This window comes from Oratosquilla oratoria, chromosome 26 (genome assembly GCF_046742065.1).
Source record: "Oratosquilla oratoria isolate Oo_2021 chromosome 26, ASM4674206v1, whole genome shotgun sequence".
In the NCBI taxonomy this organism is placed as follows: domain Eukaryota; kingdom Metazoa; phylum Arthropoda; class Malacostraca; order Stomatopoda; family Squillidae; genus Oratosquilla; species Oratosquilla oratoria.
In genome coordinates, this window is record NC_134802.1 from 41,860,455 (window position 1) to 41,879,493 (window position 19,039).

At 40.1% G+C, this 19,039-nt stretch overlaps 1 protein-coding gene across 1 annotated transcript in view; it reads right to left on the bottom strand.

Annotated features, from left to right (window-relative positions):
* Nucleotides 1-296: 296 nt before the first annotated feature.
* Nucleotides 297-19,039, bottom strand: part of LOC143039486 (zinc finger protein-like 1 homolog) — a 36,033-nt gene continuing 17,290 nt past the window's right edge. The window contains exons 2-6 of the mRNA XM_076209596.1: nucleotides 14,890-15,001; nucleotides 11,605-11,798; nucleotides 8,690-8,924; nucleotides 7,272-7,542; nucleotides 297-4,058 (exon numbers count right to left, since the gene is read on the bottom strand). Of these exons, the coding sequence (XP_076065711.1) occupies nucleotides 3,860-4,058; nucleotides 7,272-7,542; nucleotides 8,690-8,924; nucleotides 11,605-11,798; nucleotides 14,890-15,001 (1,011 nt within the window). The 3' untranslated portion in view covers nucleotides 297-3,859. The remainder of the gene's footprint in view (nucleotides 4,059-7,271; nucleotides 7,543-8,689; nucleotides 8,925-11,604; nucleotides 11,799-14,889; nucleotides 15,002-19,039) is intronic.

Genomic DNA, 19,039 nt, shown 5'->3' on the forward strand with positions numbered 1-19,039 from the left:
CTTCTAGCCCTATCTATCACTACTGTTCTGTTTAACTTTGCACTAATTCATAAGAACAAAAATGATTAGTTGCAATAGTAACAATTTTGTATAAATATGCACTTAGGAGGAGGAAATAGTTGATTATGAAAGACTAATATCAATGACATGAAAGAATACAGTAATAAAGACTTGATAAAAGAGCAGTAATATGGACATAAAAAAATCAAAGCAAAGTTAGAGACAAAACTGGTATGTACAGCACTGAATGAGGAACATAACCCAGTAAAGCACACAGCTGCATTTGAAGCTGTTACCTTTGCCTAGGAATCGGATTTAAGTGCAGGACTTGAACCCATGAGAATGAGCAATCCACACACTTCCGATTGTGCCACCAGCTCACACGTGCATCATAAACAGAGAAAATTATATCTGTGAAACGAGGAATTTTAAGATAAAATAAATTGCATTCATATTTCCATGAATTTGGACTACAATTCCCATTCTAATTACACCTGTAGTGATTCAAATTTACTAATATATTTGGGGAAAAAAATTCTTACTATATACACTTGTTTACAAACATACCTAGTATATATATTAACCAGCCTTCCCTCCATATTGGTAGCCTAACAATGAAATAAACATGTTACTCCATTCTGCAAGACTACTCTAAATCCTTTTAATCACAGTGACCAAATTCAAATACTTTATTCTACTTAACATTAACAGTTTCATTTAGCCGAGGAGTGGATCCTTTAACTAAATGGGGTTACAGTAACTTAGGATTTCCTTAAAGCCAGGTCCTGCCCTGGCTTAAAAGAAAAAAAAAAAAAAAATTGTAAAAATAAATTATCTATATAGCTTCTTCCCCTCCATAGAGGAAGTTCTCAGCCCAGGCATGCACCCCATCCATCTCATGCCCTTCATCACCCATTTGTATCCTAGCTCGTTATGCATGAAGGGTCGGAAACAATGCAGCTAAACAAAGCACATCAACAGCAGGGCCATCTGCTTCATTTACACAGCAATCTCCCTTCTTGTCCCCAAGCAGATATAGATAAAATAAGGAGAAAACCCTTTGGACCATGTCAATTTATAGTACATTCACAACCACTCACACCTATCTCTGGCCTTCAGTAGATATTCCCCTTTTAACCAAGACCCCCGTCAATCCATCCATCCATCCATCTCATTTTCATTCTTCCCCACAAGTTCACTCCATCCAAATCCACCTTCCACTCTTTTTGCTAGTCTTTCTTCATTCATTCTTTACATGTGCCTACACCATCCCAGTATTCTTTCATCAACCCTGTCTACCAGCTCCCTTTCCACCTCCGATGGAAATAAGGATCCTGCTCTGTATGTTCATCCAATGAGAAGTAAAAACAAATATATGAAAATGTAACAATAATACATACATACATATACCAAGGCTTTTTTCCCCTTACAAGGGAGGTAGCCAAAAAGGGAAAGGCATAAATCATTTCCACCCATTCCATCCCTGAATACACTTCACACCCCTCCACCCTCCCTCTTATCTGAGCAATAATAATAATAAGAGATACTGTGCTTAAGAGATAAAACCTAATGACGTATAATAAAGATCTTGTTCTGATTAATATTTTCATTTTTCCTCAATCACATAACAAACTGGGGTCTTGATCAACCAACATCCTACTGTGTACCAAGTCTGCCCCTTGCCCAAATTTTCTAGCATTAGTAATAATACATCAGGTGTGTTATCAATTGATTGGTTGTTAACACGTCTGTTGACTCAATAGGCATTTACCAAAGTGGTTAAATAAATGGAAGGCTACTTCTGTATCCCCAACCTCGACTTTCTCAATGCATTTTAGGATGACAGTGCATTTTATTCCAACTAAATGGTATAAAGAGTCAAACTGTAACCCCTTCCCTACCAAAGGTTCAAACACATCTGAAAAAAATAGTCTGGAAAGAGCCATAACAAACAGAAAAGTTCCTCACTGTGTAAAGGAGTTAAAGCCATGAACATGAACTGCCTCCACAGCACATTGGCTAAGAATTGTAATATTGAAAATGTGTATGTGGGGAATGAATGAGAAAGGGATTACACGATTACTCAAACATAGTGAAGAGGTTTCATCATCCTGGGTAAATGAGAAATACGCTTTCTATAATGCGAACATTACAGGCAGTACGGTCTACATGTGTATGTCATCTACAAGAGCAAAATGTGTAGGATTGCAAAGAAAAAGTTGAGCAGATGATGTGGAACACTTTTTAAACCCCTTTGCTTACAAATTAATCACACAAACAACTAAATAAAACATCCTGGGAATAGCCAGAATAAAGGGATAAATGCCACCGGGGAAAGAAGGGATAAAAGATCAGACCAAGCATGTGCAACTGCCGAAGAAGAAAATTAAGAGTTGTCTTGGTGGCCAACACAAACCTCAGCCCAATTTAACCACTTCAGTATGACTCAAACTCTTGCACACGGCATTGGCTGCCAAACGTACAATGCATCACACTACTCGCTTTATAAAGTAAAGTCACTGCTGTATTACTCGTTCTCTTTTACTCTGAGTAACAATAAACATAAAACATGATCAAACCAGTTCACAGAATCTGGGGATAACTCGTGTACAACTGCAAAAAATATATATATATAATCAAGATGCCGACGTTGGCATCTTCACGTATCTACTCACACTTCATGACACCTACATGGGAGTCCTCATACTGAAGTGGTTAAGAACATAGCCCATGAAGTTCTTGGTTGTTCTGAGGTCATAGAAGACATGAAAAATGTGGAGAACAGCTACGCCAATACTTTCGATACTGTGATGAATGGAAACATAGTGGGAGCTATGATGGGTACCTGCAAGTGGTGTTTTGTGAGTTGGCCAATGGAAAGAATGACCTCACTGCTGCCTGTCCTCAAAGACCCTTAACCCAATCTGGAGGTGAAGTCCCTAGGGATTAATCTATCATCTCTACCCAAAATCTTTGTCATCATTTTCACATCAGACTAGCAAGTGCTCCCCTCCTCCAATTTCTGTGAAGTGGAGATGCAGTCACAATCATACAACAAAAAAAACATTCAAACATTTTTTCCCCAGAAAGATCTACTGGAGGGCCCAATGCAAGCCATTGTGGATCTGCAAGTTTCCAGTCAGTGATATTGGAGGTACATACATACATATACCAAAGGCTTTCCCCCCCCCTTTATAAGGGAGGTAGCCAAAAAACAAAGGCATAAAAACAACTCCCACCCATTCCATCCCTATCACACTCCACTCCCCTCCCTCTCATCTGGGCACCTCCTGGATGACGGGTCATCCCTGCATCTTGTCCACTGCCCTGGGTCAGAAGCAGTGTCGCAAGACACAGCACATCCACAGCAAGGCTGCTTCATTAAATCAGCGACCCCCCCTCTCCATTCCCTGGAGGTAATTATTGTTATTGCACATTTTCTCTTCATATACTCTCATACCATACTGAATTTCCATTTCAGGTAATGATACACAGACATTTGATTCACGATGATAAGATGCCAAGTCAAAGAGATAAAGATTGGATGAGTAAAACATATATAGACAAAGTCAAACCACACCTGGAACCCAAGTCTTATTCAAGAGCACTGCTTGGCTTATCTATACACCAAATATATTGGAAACAAAATACCAGAAATCCGAAACTAAATACACGTGAATGAAAGAAAAATATCACCATACCCTCCATGTGGATTACAGCAATGGGTAAAAGTTCCAGGACTACCTGACAATCTTTATAAACTGGGCTCTCTATATATAATACATGATAGTGAAAACATCCATACAGTGCATACAAACAAATCACTAGAAAAAATTGTTATCTATGATAATAATAAAATCTAATCTTCTTCCACTTTGATATTTGGATTGTTTAAAGGGTTCAACATTGGGTCATCATCAGACGCTCCCCGGCCAGCATAAGAAAGGACAACCAATAAAGTAATCACTGCAAGGACGCCCAAGATGGTAATCATTACTCCTCGTCGCTTTCCACCAATCAAGCCTTGGTGATGCCGTGCTGAGGGGCGATTCATAGTTCTGGAAAAAATAAATAAGCATCAGGTTACACTATCTACATATGTATCTATATATATCTATATTATATCTATATTATATATATATATATATATATATATATATATATATATATATATATATATATATATATATATATATATATATATATATATATATATACATGGAACATAAGAGAGGAAGAGAGAAGGAGTTTGAAAGTGTTTGAGATGAGGTGTCTGAGAAGTATAATGGGGGCTACTAGGCTAGATAGAGTGAGAAATGAGGAGGTGAGGAGGAGAACGGGTGGAAAGGGAGCTGGGAGATAGGGTTGATGAAAGAGTATTAGGATGGTTTGGACACATGGAAAGAATGAGTGAAGAAAGACTAGTAAAAGAGGTATGGAAGGCAGATGTGGAGGGAGGGGACGTCCTAGGATGAGGTGGATGGATGGGGTGAAGGGGGCTTTGGGGAAGAGGGGAATGTCTGTTGAGGAAGGACGGGAGAGGACAGAAGATAGGGGTGAATGGAGAATGGTTGTATATGGATGATGTTGAGATTGTATGTGGTGGAATGGATGGGGGGTGAGGTAGTATGTGTGAGCAAAATTTGACGCAGCCCGAAGGGATTTCTCCCCATCTTCTCCTTTTATGCAATGGGGGGACGGAGAGGGGGGGTCGCCAATTTAATGAAGCGCCCTTGCTGTGGATGTGCTGTGTCTTGCGACACTGCTTCTGACCCAGGGCAGTGGACAAGGTGCAGGGATGACCCGTCCTCCGGGAGGTGCTAAGATGGGAGGGAGGGTGGAGGGGTGTGGAGTGTATTCAGGGATGGAATGGGTGGAAATGATTTTATGCCTTTTCCTTTTTGGCTACCTCCCTTGTAAGGGGGAAAAAGCCTTGGTATATGTATGTGTGTGTATCTATATATATATATATATATATATATATATATATATATGTATATATATATATATCTATCTATATGTATATATATATATATATATATATATATATATATTACTTCTGCTCCCAGGTAGGCTTATATACAGTGAAACCTCTCATTAACGGACGTTAATTAGCTGCGTTTGCGGTGTTTTGGAGTGGTTTCTGGGTGGCATAGTGATTGCACGCACTAAACAACGGCACCAAAAACACCGAAAACACAGCAAAAACACTGCAAACATGGCTAATTAACGTCCGTTAATGAGATATATATATATATATATATATATATATATATATATATATATATATATATATATATATATATATATATACACACACACACACACATTAGGAGCTTTTTCCCCCTTATAAGGGAGGTAGCCAAGACAAAAGGCATGTACTCACTCCCACCCATACCACTCCCATCCAACACACTTTCCTCCTCCTCATCTTAGCTCCCCATCTCTTGCCCACTGCTTTGGGTCATAAGCAATGCAGCAAGCCACCATACATCCACAAGGCTGCTTCATTTAACCAGGAACCCCACTCTCCGTCCCCTCATGCGGAAAACATAGAACACGGAGAGAAATCCCTTTGGGCTGCATCAAAATATCATTCACACATAACCACTCCCTACTCCCTATCCCTTCCTTGCGTCACAATATCATATATACACAGCCATTCTCCACTCACCCCTACCTCCTGCCTTCTCCCTTCCACAACAAATATTCCTCTTTTGCTCAAAGCCCCTTTCACCCCATCCATCCATCTCATCCTCAGTTGTCCCCTCATGTTCACTCCCTCCACCTCTGCTTTACACACTTCTTTTATTAACTGTTCTTCACTCATTCTCTCCATGTGTCCATACCATCCCAATACTGTTTCATCAGCCCTATCTGCCATCTTCTTTACTATCATCACTCTCCTCCTTTCCTCATTTCTCACTCTATCCACCTTTGTAACAGTAAGCAATACTTAAGGCTATCATTGATTGCTTAGTCTCACCTAAAAGAATGCTGGGTAGTTCTCATCCATAGGGATGTCTCTGAAATCCCCAAGTATTGACCGCATATAACCCGCATAACTATATTCAATACTCTAGAACAGGGTGTTTAAGTGTTACATGTTAAAATCACATACTGGAGAACCAGGCTGCTGAATCAAGCTTGGGATCTAAACTGCAAAATCTAACCTAGACAAAAGTTGTGGCCACATTTCTAGATACATCATAATATATAAAGATCGAAGCAAAAGAGGCGATATGATTACAGTATTCAGGTCAATAAAGGGGATAGATTGCATTGACAGAAGAGATCTCTTGATAAGGATGAGGGGCTTTTAAGAGGTCATGGGAACAAATTAAGAAATAAATTAAATATGTATTTATAAAAATATTTCATAATTATTATATGCATTGCTTCTGATCCAGGGTGATGGGTGAGATGCAGGGATGACCTGTCATCCATGAGGAGCCAAGACATGAGGGAGGAAGGGGTGGTGGATGGGAGTGGAGTGGGTGGGAGTAGAATTATGCCTTTGACTTTGGCTACCCCCCCTTGTTAAGGGGGAAAGAGCCCTTGTTATATGCATGTATGTATATTTATTAAAAATTGATAAAAATATAAATTAAAAATAAATCATGAAAGGGAAATCCTAAGGCTTGTAAACGAGTTAGTCAGTTGAGAGGTGGCTAAAAACCTAAATAAAATAATGTTGTTGGTTAGAACAAATCAAACTAACCATTGGATGAGGAAATGGTAAAGAAAATATTAGTTACACTGATTGGAGTATGTTGCGACACTATGAACACCCAGTACTAAAAAGAATATAAAGAAATTAGAAAGAATACGATGAGCAAGGACAAAGATGGCACCAACACTTTCCAAATTGACATATGAACGAAGATTGTCCAAATTGGAACTACCAACCGTGGAACAAAGAAGAGAAAGAGGAGATCTACTGACTATTTACAGAATTATGAAAGGATTGGAAGTCCTAGATAGAGATGATTTATCAAAGTGGGACAAGAGGACATGAAAAGAAACTCAAAAAAGGATAGTTATAGAAGAGATCTGAGAAAGAATAGTTTCCCACACAGAGTGGTGGACATCTGAAATAAATTAGATGAGCCAACAGTGTGTGCAAATACTATTCAAGAATTTAAGAACAAATCTGATGCTGAAGGACACAAAGACGGGACACAACGAGCATAGCTCCCTTCACATATAATACAACTAGGTAAATACAACTAAGTAAATACTTAGCTTGAAAGGATTAACAATGGTCTTACCTCCACCACCTGCTAAACCATTCTATTGCCGATCTTCTTTTGTATTTGTTTTCATCAGCATCATCTTCAATCATCAAATGTGACTCAGCACTGGCAGACGACGATCCCTTTCGACTGACACCCACTCCTTCGCCCCGGAATTGGGACGATACAGGAGGGTCGGCTGTAGCAATAATTGGATTACCGCCTCCTCCTCCCCCTCCTCCTCCTCCTGCACTACTACTTGTACTTTTGTAATCACTGGTACTTGTATCTGATAGGTGGCCCTTTCCTGTGAGGAGAAAAAAATATATATATAATTTTCATACACCTAATTCTTAATTTCTTTTTACATTAAAATTTACAATAACATACAGATCTGACATGTAAGTGCTTTAGACATCCATAGAATTTTGTGACCACTGTAACTTGTATATGATAGGTGGACTTTCCTCTGAGGAGAAAATATTAAATTTTTATGCACCTAACGTTTCATTTCTTTTTACATTAAAAATTACAATAATGTACAAATCTGACATGTAAGTGCTTTAGACAACCAAAAAAGTTACACTTTTCCATCTGAAGGCTCATCACCTCTAGATCCCCCAGCAGAGCAACATTCACATTTCTCCCATAACTTTCCACATGTTTAACCACTTCGGTACAATGACACCTAGAAAGGCATCTTGAGGTGCGAGTGGGTACATGAGGGTGCCAGTGTCGGCATCTTGATTATACGGTATATATATTTTTTTTTTCTTGTAGTTGCACAAGAGTTATGCCCAGATTCTATGAACTGGTCTGATCATGTTTTCTATATTTATCATTACTCAGAGTAAAAGAAAACGAGTAATACAGCAGTGAATATATTTTATAATACAAGCAGTGTAATGCAAATTACATATGGCAGCTGATGCTATGCTTAAGAATTTGAGTCATACTGAATTGGTTAAATAACTTCAAAAGCACTTCTCACTTTCATTACCACCCTATGCACTCACAAATGCTTATATCTCCCATTCCAATCTCACCATAAGATATACAAAGCACTTTATTATAGTCTAGAATATTTTTGAAAGGTATTTTCATTAAGAACATAAGAGATTCACCTTTAGGATTCTGAATAGTGAACTATTTGAAATATTATTCAGCTTAGGAAATAGCAGTGGACAGGGCAGTGGACAGGATGCACGGTTGACCCGTCATCCAGGAGGTGCCAAGATAGGAGGGAGGGAGAAGGGTGGAGGGGAGTGGAATATATGGGAAATGAAATGGGTGGAAGTGATTTCTATGCCTTTTTCTTTTTGGCTACCCCCCGTGTAAGGGGGAAAAAGCCTTTGGTATATATATGTATGTATATATGTAGGAAACAGCACCATAAAAAAGGGGTAAACTACACTTTCCAAATAACAAATAACTTACACCTCCTTCCTGCATACCTTGACTTGGGGTATTCCTTGCGATGGTCACAGGAGGTTCAATTTCAGGTGGTGGTGGTGGTGGTGGCTGTGGTGTGGGCACTGCAGTGGGTGTTGTAGTATTGCTACAACTGGAATGAACAGTGCTGCCGTTGCTTTCACCATCGCCATCTCCTCGCGGTATCTCGTGAACGCCGTTCATGCTGCTCCAGTCGCTCTGCACCGAGGCTGAGTCAGAGGTCTCCTTGGATTCTATCTGAGGATGCATCAAAGGCAAGGTGATGAGAGACACAGGGTGGGCAAGTGAGTCCTTTGAAAAACGTAGGTGCTTAGATTTGGCCATCTCTTTCATGACAGGAATTGAAGTTTATGTAAGTGTACTGTATGTGTATGTCTTCTCCTTTTCTGCATGAGGGGACAGAGAGGGGGGGTCACTGAATTAAAAAAGCAGCCTTGCTGTGGATGTGCTGTCTTAAAACACTGCTTCTGACCCAGGGCAGTGGACAAGATGCAGGGATGACCCGTCATCCAGGAGGTGCCAAGATAAGTGGGAGGGAAGAGGGTGGAGGGGAGTGGAGTATGTAAGGCTGCATTTCCACCGAGCGAGTCTCGGCTGATTCTCCTCAGCCGTTGTGAGTTCATTTAAGCAGAAACGACGTCAGTTGCAATCTTTCGTTTTTTCAATTTTCAGAAGTCAAATTGCCTTCGCGTCATATACTGAGAAACTGAATGGCGAAATGAAAGGAGCTAAACCTTTATGAATATCAGACAGATTGTTGAAGTGTTCTTGGGGAAGTCTAGAATGATGCAAGCAAAGTCTCCTTCTAGCCATTCAAATTAACAACATTTGGCGAGAATCGTCCTGAACTTGCTTGGTGGAAACGCAGCCTAAGGGAATGGAATGGGTGGGAGTGGTTTCTATGCCTTTTTCTTTTTGGCTACCCCCCGTGTAAGGGGGAAAAGAGCCTTTGGTATAGTATGTATACACATACATGGTGCAAAACATGTTGCACTATCATTTTGGGAGTGAAACATGACACTCTCTAAAAACATGGTTCAAATCTGCTGATTCTGTTGGCATGCTAATGGTCTATCCATCCATCTATATACCAAAGGATTCTTCCCCCTTATAAGGGAGGTAGCCAAGCCCAGGCAAACACCCATTCCCATCCATCACCCTTGTTTCCATTTTATCTTAGGTCCTTGTGGATGAAGGGTCATTTGCGTCTTCTGCCCACTGCCAGGATCAGAAGCAATGCAGCAAGACACAGCACATCCACAGCAGGGCTGCTTCACTTACACAGCAACTCCCACTCCCTGTCCCCTCATGTGGAAAATGGAGAAGACAGGGAGAAATCCCATTGTGCTGCGTCAAACCATCATCCATACACAACCATCTATCCCCTGCCTTCTCCCTTCTTTTCTCAACAGACATTCCCCTCTTACTCAAAGCCCCTTTCACCCCATCCATTACAGCTACAAGTTCTCTGATCCATGCTGGAGAAGACAGTAAAGAAATAGCTGCCATCACGGGTGTGGCACTTCACAGCATCCAGAGATGGACAAAGAAGACCAGGGACACAGGAGGCTGTGACCTGCCACTTCAAAAGAAAAGGTCTGGGAAGCTTCATGTGATTTCTGAGAGAACTCTGAAGGTGCTGAAGTGTCTGGTGGACAATGATCCTCACAGCAGTGCAAAAGATGATGATGATGATATGGTTTAACGCCACACACTCCCCCCCCCCCTATCGGGAGGCAAGGATGGTGCCCCTCACAGAGGGCTTTGTAGCATGGAATTTAATTAACCATGCCCTTGGTTCAACTTTGCTGGTGGCAGGATTTGAACCGCCCTCACCTCGACCTTCGCCACAAGTAATGGCGCCCTAATCCGCTCCGCCAAAAGAATTGAAGGAAAAGAACCCAAAGCTCCTTCAGGATGTGTCAGTGCAGATGACACAGAAATTACCTCAAATTTAAGTATAATGCAGCACAAAAGAAGCCCATTTTAATAAAATTGTTAAAGAAGAAAAGACTATTGTTTTGTTGTAAATATCTAGCCCAGGATCCAGTGAAGTGAAATTAAGTCTTGTGATCTGATGAGGCCACCTTCACAGAGATTGGCAACCAATGGAAGAAGGTCAGGTTGCATCCCGGCTTGGATTCTTCCCTTCCAAAGTGCAATGAGGGGAACTGTAAACACCCATATGGTCTGGCCTGTATCTGGGCACCATGGCACTGGGGATTTAGCGGTGTTGCCAAAGAACCTCAGAGTAAACAAAGAACACTATTTTGAGCTTATTGCTAACCACTTAGAGAACTGTTTCACATCCTGAGAGAGAAAGAAAAAGAGAGGAAAAAAGAGGGAGAAAGAATACAGAGGGAGAGAAAGAAAAGAGAGAGAGAGAAAGAAAAGAGAGAGAGAGAAAGAAAAGAGAGAGAGAGAAAGAAAAGAGAGAGAGAGAGAGAGAGAGAGAGAGAGAGAGAGAGAGAAAGAGAGGAGAACAAGAGAGAGAGGAGAACAAGAGAGAGAGGAGAACAAGAGAGAGAGGAGAACAAGAGAGAGAGGAGAACAAGAGAGAGAGGAGAACAAGAGAGAGAGGAGAACAAGAGAGAGAGGAGAGTGAGAAAGAGAGGAGTGTGAGAAAGAGAGGAGAGTGAGAAAGAGAGAGAGAGAGAGAGAGAGAGAGAGAGAGAGAGAGAGAGAGAGAGAGAGAGAGAGAGAGAGAGAGAGAGAGAGAGAGAGAGAGAGAGAGAGAGAAAGAGAGAGAGAAAGAGAGAGAGAGAGAGAGAAAGAGAGAGAGAGAAAGAGAGAGAGAGAGAGAGAAAGAGAGAGAGAGAGAGAGAGAGAGAGAGAGCGCAAAAGAGGTGAAGAAAATGAGATAATGGTATGGACAGCAACAGGTTGCCAATAGAAAAACATAAAACTAAAGTCTTACCAAAGGAAGCCCTAGGCCTGCACGTGCCCAAGGGAGCGGAGCTAAGATTTCTTTCATGGCGTCTGCAACTGGGGACACAAGGTTCGAAGCAGGAAATATAGGCTTGGAGCAAGCAGGACACTTATAACCTGCCGGAGCTGTGTTGGGAGGAAGCTGCGAGGCCCATTCATTGAAACACTCTTTGTGGAAAACATCTGAAATAGAAATATGACCAATTAGTTTTTGTACAAATGTCTCGGAGAAAAACAAACATGTACAAATTTATCATGGATGAGAGTTAAGAACCCTCATAAAATCTATATACAGTAGAATATCATTACTCAAGTTTTTGAGAAAAAATAAAATCTTTATCTACAGATGTTATATTACAGTTATTTTACTGTCCATGGACCAATGACAGGTACCTGCATGTGGTTGTGCTGTAAAATGGACAGGAGAGTTACACATTTTCAAACCATAAGAACAAAGAACCCTTTCACCTTTCACAAGAACCCCTTTACACAACTCAGTGGCCCAATGGTAGAGTTCCTGCATACCACTACAGTGGTCCGGTTTCAAATCCTGCCCAGGGCCGAAATAATTTCAGCAACGCTGTGCTGCAAATTGTTACTCCAACTCTCGTGGGCAGGTATTTGGGTGTGTGCGTGCGTGTAAGGTCACAGCATTACCCATAGATTGGTCATATACAAGCTCTGAGCTCTCTTCCAGGAGGGAAATGGCTGTCGATCATGAGTCCAACACGTGATCCAAGACCATGGTGAACCTCCATCAGGAGGTGCAGCCCTGAAGAGCTGACACCCAGTCTCTGACCAAAGCCGAGGACTTCTGTATAATAAAGCCTACGTAGGCATCACGAGGTGTGCATGGATACATGAATATGTCGGCATTGGTGTCTTCATTATATATACAGTACATGTTTTTGTAGTTGTTGACGAGTTACCCCCAGATTCTGTGAACTGGTTTGATCACCTTTTCTGTGTTTATTATTACTCAGAGTAAAAGGGAAACAAGTAATACAGCAGTGACTTTATATTTCATGATGCCAATAATGTGATGCATCATACATATGGCAGCCAATTCTGTGCATGAGAACTCAACTTGTACTGAAGTGGTTAACAACTTCAATTGTACCTCTTACACCCTTTCCCACACTGAGAGCTGACAACTATTGACCGCTCCTCTCTTCCTCTTACTTTCAGATGGTGATATACACGAGGGCTTCAAAAAGTTTGTGGAAAAAGGACAGTATGAAAAAATGGTTTCAGTTATGATGTTTATTTTTCAACATATGTTCCATTAAGGTCAATACACTTCTGCAAACGTTGATCCCAGCCTTTAAGTCCGTCTGAGTAGAACTGAGGATCATGTGATCTGAACCATGTCAGAGCAGCTCTTTTTACATCTTCAACTGATGGAAAATTGGTACCTTTCCATTATTTTTTTTTAAGTTTGGAAACAAAAAGAAGTCGAATGGGGCTAAATCGCGGCTGTAAGGGAGATGTCGGACGATTTCTCATCGAAATTCACGTAGCACAGCTCTTGTCTGCCGAGCACTGTGAGCGCGTGCATTGTCGTGGTGAAGAGGACGCGTTGATGCAGGTTTCCAGGGCATTTTTCCGAGACTTTTTTGGACAGTTTTCTCAAAACGCATTCATAATAAGTAGATGTAATTGTTTTCTTGTTCTCGAGGAAGTCAACCAGCAAAATCTCTTCTACATCCCAGAAGACAGTGGCCATGACCTTTCTTCTTGAACATTCAGAATTTGCTTTGACTGGTCCATTTCCACCCCAGGGCAGCCACTGCTTTGATTGAATTTTGTCCTCGGTATCGTACTGGTAAAGCCGTGTTTCATCCCGTCACAATTCTCTGCAGAGAAGCTTCAGAGTCTTCGTCCCACTTGATCAAAATTTCCATTGAAAGATCTGCCCTTGTTTGCTGCTGATCTGGGTGCAACAGCCTAGGGACCCATCAAGCGAAAAGCTTGCTTAGCACCAAACTCTCTACCAGAAATGTGTGGAGAACCCATGGAGATATTGAGTGTATCAGCTACTGATTCAGTGGTTATTCGTCTATTCTTTTCAACCATGTCGCGGCGAGCATCAATGTTTTTCTCACAAACTGACGTTGATGGCCTGATTCTTTTTTGTAAAAAAAAAAAAAAAAAGATGACTATTTCATCAACCAAATGTATAGTGTGACCCCAGCTTTTGAACATTATTAATAAGCCTACTGTAGCCAAATTTTGCAGAGCTTGACATCATTCACGACACAGTGTGCAAATAAGTCTTCTTCATTCTTTTCTGTACAAAGATACCCCAAAATGGTCAGAAAACCTTAAAATATCTGATATGAATGAAGATTTAGATACAGTACTTTTGATCACTAAAAATGCATGAATGTTAACATTTAAAAAAATAATACCTGTGTATCAGGTGACCCCCTACTTTTTAAGTAAAATCTTTACCATAAAAACTCACACTATACACGAGTATATATCAAAGCCCTTTTCCCTCTTATAAGAGGGTGCCTGAGCTGAGCCCTTAATTACCTAAGTGCCATCCTGGGGCAAAGTTCTCAGTGATGCCCCCCACCCCCATCACCACTTCCTATCTCCACCATTCCTTACTGCCTATTATAGCTATTGGCTTGCAAAATAATTGAACAGATTTTAAAATTTGTATTTAATGTCCCTATTGCAGAAAGGATAAAGGGAAAAATATTTCATATTCTGTTGATTCTAACGCAAAATTCTTATACTGCGGTAAAATATTCAGGGCTCCTTTGACCTCTTTTTATTGTGATCATCTTGTCAGCCCTGTGGGTGACATCTTCAGACTAGAAATGCCGCCCCTTTAAATATGCCACCCCAGGGCATATGCACTCCACTTGCCACCCCCCATGTGACAGCCCTGTGCCTGAGTTGCCCAAGTCCAAACACACACCTACATCATACACAGGCAAAAACCATTCAACCACTCCTTCCATCTCAGCACCTCAGGGCTATCCCCTAATCACACACCTTGGGTTAAGGTAGTACTGGTGGAATACTCGCCATTTCTCCATCATTGATACTCCAGTATGGATAAAATAAATTACTCACAGATTGGATGAAACAATAGTCTGTGCAAACACCATACACGAATTTAAGAACAAACTAAATGTTGCGAGATACAAAGATGGGTCACTACGAGTATAGCTCCCCTTCCCATATACTAGGTAAATAGATACATAATTATGTTCTGACAAGACTGTAACAATCTTTAAAAAAAGCAGGGTTTTCTTACCATAACAGACAAGTCTTATACATTCTCCAGCAACCAGTTCATCTTTGCACACTATACATATTGGGCTATATTCACTGTCGTCCAGCCAGGCAAGATACGATTTTACTACACACTGGAAGGGAAAAAAATAAAATAAAATCATGTTAACACTCCACATAACAGTAGAACAAAATTAGTATTACAGTGCTAGTGTATAAATCACATTGTAGAAACATAAACCAACAGTGAATTCATTAACCAGTTCATATTGGAATGACAGTTCTAAACTCAAGAATATGAAAAAAGGCAAAGATACTGCAATATCTTTGAAGTATAATTATCGTAACAAATGGAAATCTAAGATACAACCCATACCTTAACTGCAAAGAAAACACAAAATTGGTTAATAAGAGCCTTGTTTAACTAAGCAGCTTTGCAATAATAATACATACATACATACATATACCAAGGCTTTTTCCCCCTTACCAGGGAGGTAGCCAAAAAGGAAAAGGCATAAAATAATTTCCACCCATTCCATCCCTGAATACACTCCACACCCCTCCACCCTCCTTCTTATCTGAGCACCTCCTGGATGACGGGTCATCCCTGCACCTTGTCCACTGCCCTGGGTCAGAAGCAGTGTCGCAAGACACAGCACATCCACAGCAAGGCCGCTTCATTAAATCGGCGACCCCCCCTCTCCGTCCCCCCATTGCATAAAAGGAGAGGACGGGGAGAAATCCCTTCGGGCTGCGTCAAATTTTGCTCACACATACTACCTCATCCCCCATCCACCCGCCCATTCGACCTCATGCAATCACAAACATCCATATACAACCATTCTCCATTCACCCCTGTCTTCTGTCCTCTCCCGTCCTTCCTCAACAGACATTCCCCTCTTCCCCAAAGCCCCCTTCACCCCATCCATCCACCTCATCCTAGGACGTCCTCTCATGTTCACTCCCTCCACATCTGCCTTCCATATTTCTTTTACTAGTCTTTTTTCACTCATTCTTTCCATGTGTCCAAACCATCCTAATATTCTTTCATCAACCCTATCTCCCAGCTCCCTTTCCACCCCTGTTCTCCTCCTCACCTCCTCATTTCTCACTCTATCTAGCCTAGTAACCCCCATCATACTTCTCAGACACCTCATCTCAAACACATTCAAACTCCTTCTCTCTTCTTCTCTTATGTTCCATGTTTCTGCCCCCATACAGTGCTGTTGGCACAATCACTCCTTCATACAGTCTCCTCTTAGCATCCATTCCCAAATGTCTATTCCTCATTACACTCTTTAATCCACCAAGGCATTTACTCGCTTCTCTCAATCTACATTCTACCTCCACCCCCACTCCACCTTTTCCTGCCACATTTGCACCCAAGAATCTAAAACTATCCACTTCCTCCAGTCGCTCTCCCTTAATGCTCACTTCCAGTCTACTGCCACTTTCACCCCTTGTACATCTCATCACCTTACTTTTACCCACATTTATCTTTAGCTTTCTTCTATCACATACTCTCCCAAACTCTGTCACCAACTTCCTCAATCCCTCCTCCGATCCTGCCACAAATGCAGTGTCGTCCGCAAACAATAGTTGGCTCATCTCCCACTTTTCTCCATTTTCTTTAACCATCTCCAATCCCTGACCCACTACCATTGCATTTACCTCTCGCACCACCCCATCCATGTATAAGTTGAACAGCCAGGGCGACATAACGCATCCTTGATGAAGTCCCACCTTTACCTCGAACCACTCACTCTCTCCATTTCTAATCCTGACACAAGCTCTACTACTCTCATGAAAACTCTTGACAGCTCCCAGAAGCTTTCCTCCTATCCCGTATATCTGCATAACCTCCCACAGTGCCTTTCTGTCTACCCTATCATAAGCCTTTTCCAGATCCATAAAAGCCCAAAAAACATCCTTCCCCTTTCCTATAGCTTTCTCACATATCTGTCTTACCACAAAGATCTGATCTACACAACCTCTACCTGTCCTAAATCCACACTGTTCCTCACCAATTACTCCTTCTGTTCCTCTCCTAATCCTCTCGATCAACATCCTCCCATAAACCTTCCCAACTACACTTAACAAGCTAATCCCTCTGAAACTACTACATTCACACTTGTCCCCTTTTCCCTTGCAATAATAATAATAATAATAATAATGATAATAATAATAATTAATACATACATACATATAAATATATATATATATATATATATATATATATATATATATATACACACACACACACATATATATACCAAATACTTCTTCCCCCTTACAAAAGAGGTAGCCAAAGTCAAAGGTTAAATCCAATCCCATCCTTTCATCCCCATATACTCCACTCCCATTCCTCATTTCTTGGCTCCTCTATGATGACGGGTCATCCCTGCATCTCACCCACTACCCTGGATCAGAAGTAATGTACCAAGACACAGCACATCCACAGCAAGGCCACTTCATTTAATCAGCGATCCTCCTCTCCATCCCATCAAGCAGAAAAAGAGAAAATGGGGGAGAAATCCCTTTGAGCTGTGTTAAAATATCATTCACAGACACTCCCCCATCCCCCACCCACTCCCTTCCATGCATCACAGCATCATCCATACACAATCATTCTCCATTAATCTCTATCTTGTCCTCTCCCTTCTTTCCTCAACACACATTCATAACAAGAACAACAAGTGGTTAACTAATTTCACAGCAGGAAGAGTGCAGAGTAACCTAAAACAACCAAATATCTGGAGTCGCTCTGAGTGAAATACTTTCACCTTTAAAGTTGAATCTCTTCATGAGTGATCTCTGAACTCCAGAACCAGAATTGAACTACAATATTCTCTCATATGTAGATGAATTGACGATAATAACCCAACACAACAAATACAAAAATGCAGCAGCAAAGAACACCCAAACCTATTTGAAAAAGCCAGAACAATGGCTTAAAAATAACACAATGGAAAGACCATCAAATACAAAATAAAAAAAAATAAAAAATTACATACAAGTCCCAAAGAGAAAGCCATTCCACACCAGACAAGAATCACAATGAGACGACTGCGCTCAGGGCATCATTCGACATTATGACAATACCATCACAGAACAGGCTTGACCATGGATTCATACTGCCTCAGGTGGAACCACCACACAAAAGAATGAAGACCTCATACAACTATGCCCGGCACTTTCAATATCCAGACAACAACATAATATCTCTTCTCCAAGTGATTTATGGATCTGACCAGAGGCTGTTGTCAGTTTCCTGGAGGCCATGGGTCTTCTGCACGAGACACCAGGGGCAACAGATGGATTGATTGACAATGGAATAGATGCATCGTGCTAAAAATCAACAGACTTTGTTCACATGGGAACAAATAATTGAAGAAACACCTTATTGTGAAATTAAATAGCCAAATCTTTTCACTGGAAAAAAATAAAATCCTTTCATATACAATTGACCTGACAATAATAACCAAATATAGTAAATACAAATGAGCAGCAAAGAATATTCAAGGCTACTTGATAAAAATAGAATTACAGTTCAAAAATAACCGAATGGAAACCTAAGGCATGAAATCAATAATTACTGTTCACACCAAACAAATAACAGTAATATATATATATATATATATATATATATATAATATATATATGTATATATATATTATAATATATATATACATATATATATATACACACATATATATATATACATATATATATACATACATATATATACATACATATATATATACATACATATACATATATACATACATATACATATACATACATATACATATATATATATACATATATATATATTTATACATACATATATATATATACACATATATATATATACACACATATATATATACACACATATATATATACACACATATATATACACATACACATACATATACACATACACATACATATACACATACACATATATATATATATATATATATATATATATACATACATACGTACACATATATACATACATATATATATATAAACATATTTATATACATACATATATATACATACATATATATATATATATATATATACATACATACATATATATACATACATACATATATATACATACATACATACATACTGTACATACATACATACATACTGTAGGA